Here is a 7,470-nt window from a genome sequence, read left to right as displayed (position 1 = left end):
ATCGAGTGGAGACGAACCGAATTTCAGGCGCCTGAAGAAGAATAGCAGACGCGGAAAAAAAAGATGGGAAGCAGAGGAGGGGCGGCGCGCCGCCGGCCACATCAACATTTCGGCGACCACGGGAGGGGCGGCGCGGCCACACCAAGATTTCGGCGACCACGGGAGGGGCGGCGTGTCTCCACTGCCTTGTAGCCACACGGGCGGCCCGGCAACTCGAGGAGTCCACGGGCGCGTGGAGCACGAGAGCGGCGACGACGACTCCGGCGACCACGGCGCGGCAACTCCGATGACCCCCCCCCTTTTTTCCCCATCTCATTCCCGATTTGACTCTTGATTCGGCTCCCCTCCCCCAACCCTAGCTCCATTGTGGCTCTCTTGTGGAGTAGTGCGCTCGTCATGGTGGTTCTGCTCCTTCCGACTCTGGGTCTAGCTAGGCACTCTGCCATTGCCTATCTGCATGTAATCCGAGCTCGGCTGGGAGTCAGCCCCAGGCTCCTTGCCCTTCCGCTTCTTCTTCATAAATACTAAGACGAGGGATGGATTGGCGAAGCCCTCTCACATTCCCAGGTTAGATCTGTCGCCTCCTCCTTGCCCTTCCGTTGGCAACCTCGTAACTATCAGAATCAAAAAATCAATATTTAGATCTAGTTAGAAGAACATGTCCAAGCGTCAGCACTCGCACCTCGACGGCGACCGCGCCGGAAAAAGGCCACGGCGTGCGCCGAAGAAGCACCTCTACCTAGTGCTGGATGATTGGGACACGGGCTTCAGCATCTACAAGGTTGATGCCGACACTTTGCAAGATACTACCTGCACCAGCGACGTGCAGTTTGGGTTCCCTGACCCTCCCGTCCTCCGGTTTCCCGTGCCAGTACGCCATCTTGGCATGAGCTTCACGCCCTTTGGTAACAGCATCTTCATCGCCACCAACCCACACTGTCCACAGACTCCCATCCTCGTATATGATACCAAGATAGCGGGAATCACAATCGGGCCAAGCGTACCACGTTCACTGCTTGGTGGCATTGACATCTCTGTGGCCGCCGGTGATACGTTGTATGCATCAACATCTCGCCATGCCGGCGAGCAGCACTCTTTTGAGGCCATGTCATGGGCAGCCACGGGAAGCGATGAGCTCCACAATCCACGGCCAGCCATGGACTGGTCCTGGAAAAGGGTGCCATCGCCACCGCCATTTGCCATGGATGATATAATTTCCTCTTACGCGCTGCACCCGGACGGGCACACCATATTCATGTCTGCACACGACAGTCTTTATCAACATGTTCCAAAGGGTACCTTCTCATTCGACACCAAGCGTTCCGAGTGGAGGTGGCATGGGGAATGGGCTCTGCCTTTCCAAGGGCAAGGCTACTACGACAACGAGCTAGACGCATGGGTCGGGCTCCGTAAAGACGGGTACATTTGTGCCTGTGAAGTCGCCTCCTGCAGCCGCGAAAGTGCTGTGCAGCCATATTGTAAGATTGCGAAGGAGAAGTTGTTCCTCAAAGTCCTGGAGCGGCGGATGGCAGCAACAAGGGCCACTCTCGCGTACATGGGCAACAGCAACTTTTGCCTTGTCGATTGTGTGCAGCGCGAGGGAGTGGAGCCTACATGCATCGCCGATTGTTGCGTGCTCCATATGAGCACGTTTGGGCTTAAGTATGATCACAGGGGAGAGCTGCAAACCACGCGCCACCGCTCTAACTCTTGTGTAGTGTCTAAGCATATCCTGTCCTTTTCTCCTGTAGTGTTTTGGATGTAAGAAGTGTTTTGCTTGTTTTATGCAAGCCCTGCTATGTAATCTCGATGTAAGCTGTTGTGATATGTGGCACTACGAAGAGCAATAAAAAGAAGTTGGTTTCCTTTTGCAATTTTCTTGAACCTGAGCCCAGAGATGGTCGCATGTTTCAAGAACTAGAAGCGTTGTACTTTTGCTGCTTGCGATATCATGATTGACAGGGATTAGAAAAGGTGGTGCAACTAAAGAAGTGTTATTCAATTTTTTCCTCCAAATATTAGATAATCCTGTATCTAACTGCCATGATCACTCTTTCGCAACTAATTAAGAGTCTAAGATCCTCATGTCTAGTCACTATATCTTGTTTCAGGATTAGTGGCAGGGAAGTGTCTAGTCATCTCTCCTCAGGTAGTCATCATAAAAACAATGGCAGGGAAGCAGGATTAATGGCATGGATAGATAGGTAGAATAAACCTTGAACGCAATACCTGTGTTATACGTGACTAACATTTTTTATCAAGTCCTCATGTACTACCTTATATGTTCATGCATAAGGAATTAGGATTGGATGGAACCCAAGCTTTCCAATATTGTTGCAGATATCTTTTTGGTATAAAGCCCGATGGCCAGTGAGCTAAAAAATGAAAGAATGGGTCATATGCTCTCCTCTTATAGATAGGACAAACAAAGAACAAAAGGCAGTTAGAAACGACATAGTGTCGGCTGTCAAGTTGTTTGCATGACATGGCAGATTGATTTAAATGCAGTAACAACTTAACAATGGCCTTGGGCATAAGTTATTTCCGAGGAACAGTAGACCAGGAAGCATCCTTTCTTGCAACTTACAACCCTTTTTTCTGTTAACCCATAAGATAGAACCACACACCAAAAGTTATAACAGCATCCACCTCCAGGTTAGAAATAGCTTCATCCAGAATGTCAGCCCGTCAAGTAGGAGGGTGGAGATGTCGTAGTTTAACACCTATGGGTTTGATTGCAGATCTGAACCCTAGAGCATCTGAGCATTTGAGAAGGGCATTTTAACTCTTTCTCTTTTCTGGTATGGGCAGCACACAGAGATCAGGCAACAATTTGAGATGGTTGTTCCATGGCTGGTACAGATCATCCCCTTTCCTTATCTTCTCTTTGATATTCTCATTTTCACATTTCTGCTTGTTTGCTGGTTTATTTTCTTTTCAAAAAATTCGGTGGTCAATGGCAGGTTTGGCCTCAATCATGAAGAGTTGAAGACCAATCCTTCCAGTGCAGATTTATTTTTCTTTTTAAGCTTACGGCTGTGTTGATGGATCATATAGAAGGTTCAGTGTGAAGTTTTTAAATTTGTTCAGCACAAGTGTGCATCCATACGCACACATACATAGTTCATAGTGTTTCTTTATTGTGTTATTGTTACCGTTTACTTACCAACCAGTGTTGGTTTACTCTCATAATTGACCCAACACATTACCTTCAATTTGCATATACAACAAAACACTTTTATTAGTCTATGATTCCCTAATATTCAGATTTATTCATCCCCATAAGGATAAGTTAAGTATTGTCCATTGCATCGAGAGGATTCATCAAACCATGACTCTCTGTTTTTGGTTTCGTAGTTTCTGTATCTGACATCCATGAATTGTATTATTTGACATCCATTCACTCAAACTAATTATGTTTGATATATCACTTTATTAATGATTTACTGGATCTTCGATTGTTGGTGTACCTAATTTTTTAATATTGTGATTTTGGCCAATTACCATTCCTGTTTGGTCTATGTTTGATTAAAATCCATTCCCCATATACTTTTGTTTATTTAGGCTGCATACTCTTTTGTTTATTTTGTACATGGACAGGGATGGGGGTTTAAGCTGCAAAATATAAACTCAACAGTGAGTTATCAGTTCGGTTTTCTGTATTTCATTTCATATATGTTTGAGTGCCAATGATGATATGGTTCAGGGAGACAATTTAACCCTTTTCTTTTCTTGATCAAGTTTTTAGGCTTCAATTGGTCTACACAGTTTATTTAAATCACAAACCTGACATTCTTTGGAGTAGCCAACTGTGTATCTCTGAATCGCCAAGTGGCGGTTCATTGTAGAAATCGGCGCAGCAGAGACAAAATATGATAAAGATAGTTTGCTTGCCAGCTCTATGTTGGCAGTGGAGGTGATGTTGGAGAGCAAAGCCCTACAGGCAACATAGGTGGTGCTTTTTATAAGTTAAGCTGAGCTGTTCAAGTCGTTATTCCGTATGTATCTTCCATAAGAACACGGAAAATTAATAATTGATTATGTTGATCCAGGAAATATGATTTTATCTTAGTTGCCTCTGTATATTCCTTGAATATTTAACTAAATATCCACTCTTCCTATTTAACCATCAAAATATTACGATGTTGTGTCCTTTTATTCAACTATACGCATCCACGACAATTCCGACAGCACCATGCATGAGTTACTTTCCTTTTTTTAGTTGCTAATAATCTACTCTGGACCATGCATTTTAAATTCCAATGAATGTCTAACAGAAGATCCTGCCTTTAATTCACAGTAGACATAATCCATTGTCAATCACTTAAATCTGTCCAAACATTAAAAAAAACTATCACGCTATGAGTCCATTGGTTGGGAACTTGGGATATACTAATTTGCCGTGCACTTTCTTATGCTCCGAAGTCAAATCATACAACAAACTTATACGTTTGTTCACAAAGTCTCTACCAACTTCGATAGCCAGAAAATGTTCCTGGAATTGGTATTCAACGGCTTTGAGATATGCAAGAATCAGGGGGAGTATCTTCCTGAATTACCCCTGTTCAATGCATCATATTATACTCTTTTTCCCTTTATGAGTTTACTTCACAAGTTCTCATTAAGGTTTTTAATGAGGTAATATCAACACAAGATCATATGTCATACTTTCTGTTTTCCCCACCAGTTTTTTTAAGGAAGTATATACGACATATTTATTGTCCTCTAAACTCTACGGATTTTCTCGTATTGAGTTAAAAGAGACAATAATCATTATATGTTGCATCATTTTCTTCTTATTTTCCCACAGGGTTTGAAGGAGTTTTATGCAACATATCAAACACTATACTCATATTTTTCCCACATGGTTTTTGGAGGAGTCTCTTTCAAGATGATGATGATACCTGGACAAACATGGATTAGGGGGAGTGTTAAGATTAATTACAATAGGAATTAAGGGATTAATCCCTGCTTGACAATTGGTGTGCAGTTGCGCTTTGCAACGCACGCATCTCTCTTCTCTAATCGACGCATCTCTGGCAAGCGTTGCGTCTGTTGGGATGATATAAATAGTCCTTGTAACTATCAATCAAAGGAGACAATCATTTGCTTTCACTTGATTACTGACAATTCGCAACGAATAAATTTGAAATCGATTCACTAATAATGAGGTTGTTAATTGATACGTCTCCAACGTATCTATAATTTTTGATTGCTCCATGCTATATTATCTACTGTTTTGGACTATATTGGGCTTTATTTTCCACTTTTATATTATTTTTGGGACTAACCTATTAACCAGAGGCTCAGCCCAGAATTGCTGTTTTTTGCCTATTTCAGTGTTTCGAAGAAACGGAATATCAAACGGAGTCCAAATGGAATGAAACCTTCGGGAACGTGATTTTCTTATTGAACGTGATCCAGGAGACTTGGACCCTACGCCAAGGCATCAGAGAGGCGGTCACGAGGGTGGGGGGCCCCCCTAGGGCGCGCCCCCTGCCTCGTGGGCCCCTCGGAGCTCCACCGACGTACTTCTTCCTCCTATATATACCTACGTACCCCTAAACAAACAGAGAAGGAGCCAAAAACCTAATTCCACCGCCGCAACTTTCTGTATCCACGAGATCCCATCTTGGGGTCTGTTCCGGAGCTCCGCCGGAGAGGGCCGTCATCACGGAGGGCTTCTACATCATCATAGCCTCTCCGATGAAGTGTGAGTAGTTTACCTCAGACCTTCGGGTCCATAGTTAGTAACTAGATGGCTTCTTCTCTCTTTTTGGATCTCAATACAAAGTTCTCACCCTCTCTTGTGGAGATCTATTCGATGTAATCTTCTTTTTGCGGTGTGTTTGTTGAGACCGATGAATTGTGGGTTTATGATCAAGTCTATCTATGAATAATATTTGAATCTTCTCTGAATTCTTTTATGTATGATTAATTATCTTTGCAAGTCTCTTCGAATTATCCGTTTGGTTTGGCCAACTAGATTGATAGTTCTTGCCATGGGAGAAGTGCTTAGCTTTGGGTTCGATCTTGCAGTGTCCTTTCCCAGTGACAGAAGGGGCAGCAAGGCACGTATTGCATCGTTGCCATCGAGGATAACAAGATGGGGTTTATTTCATATTGCATGAATTTATCTCTCTACATCATGTCATCTTGCTTAAAGCGTTACTCTGTTTTTAACTTAATACTCTAGATGCATGCTGGATAGCGGTCGATGAGTGGAGTAATAGTAGTAGATGCAGAATCGTTTCGGTCTACTTGTCACGGACATGATGCCTATATACATGATCATGCCTAGATATTCTCATAACTATACTCAATTCTGTCAATTGCTCAACAGTAATTTGTTCACCCACCGTAGAATACTTATGCTCTTGAGAGAAGCCACTAGTGAAACCTATGGCCCCCGGGTCTATTCTCATCATATCAATCTCCATCACTTTAATCTTGCTTTGCTTTTTTACTTTGCCTTTTACTTTTCACTTTGCATCTTTATACCAAAAATATCAAAAATATTATATCTATCAGATCTCACTCTCGTAAGTGACCGTGAAGGGATTGACAACCCCTAATCGCGTTGGTTGCGTGTAGCTATCGTTTTGTGCAGGTACGAGGGACTTGAGCGTGGCCTCCTACTGGATTGATACATTGGTTCTCAAAAACTGAGGGAAATACTTACGCTACTCTGCTGCATCATCCCTTCCTCTTCGGGAAAAACCAACGCAAGCTCAAGAGGTAGCATTAATTAAGCCTAAATATAATTAGAAGTAGCTATTTTTAATAAGGATGACAATTAATTAATTAGGCAAAAAACATTTTTTTGAAAACTCAAAACAGTTTCAGAAAAACAAGTTTTTAAAAAGCATGAATAATTTTATCAAAACTTACACATTTTTTGAATTTGCAAATTTTTAAACATGAACTTTTTAAAATATGTGAACCCGAAACGATATTTTTTTTAATTTGAGAACAAATACGGAAAATAGGAACTTTTTTGAATTTGTGAATAAAATTTAAAAATGAGATATTTTTTGAATTTGTGAACAAATTTTGAATCATGAACATTTCTTTAATGGGAGAACAAATTTTATAAATGGGATTGTTTGTTTTGAAGTTCCTGAACATTTTTTTAGTTTGTGAACAAATTTTAAAATGCGAAGATTTTTTGACATTCAAACGTTTTAGAATTTCAAACATTTTTTCAAAAGATGCGAACAAAATTTGAAATTGTATACTTTTTTGGAATTTCTGAACAAAATTTATAAATAGGAACATTCTCTAAAAAAGTGAACAAAACTTGAAAAATGCGAACATTTTTAAAATTTCAGAACATTTGTTGAAATATAAAAAATAAATTGTAAAAGATAGAAACATGAAAGGAATGAAAAAAGGAAAGAAAATAAAAAAGAAAAGAGAAAAAACAAAAAAGGGAAGGAGAAGAAAAAATGAAACCTAGTTCAGGAACCT

At 41.4% G+C, this 7,470-nt stretch overlaps 1 protein-coding gene across 1 annotated transcript; it reads left to right on the top strand.

Moving 5' to 3' along the window:
* Positions 1–658: 658 nt before the first annotated feature.
* LOC125548880 lies at positions 659–1,765 on the top strand. Its single transcript, XM_048712405.1, has one exon. The coding sequence runs from the start codon at positions 659–661 to the stop codon at positions 1,763–1,765; it is 1,107 nt and encodes a 368-aa protein (XP_048568362.1).
* The last annotated feature ends 5,705 nt before the right edge of the window (positions 1,766–7,470 follow it).

This window comes from Triticum urartu, chromosome 3 (genome assembly GCF_003073215.2).
Source record: "Triticum urartu cultivar G1812 chromosome 3, Tu2.1, whole genome shotgun sequence".
In the NCBI taxonomy this organism is placed as follows: domain Eukaryota; kingdom Viridiplantae; phylum Streptophyta; class Magnoliopsida; order Poales; family Poaceae; genus Triticum; species Triticum urartu.
This window is presented reverse-complemented; position numbering and strand designations above follow the sequence as displayed.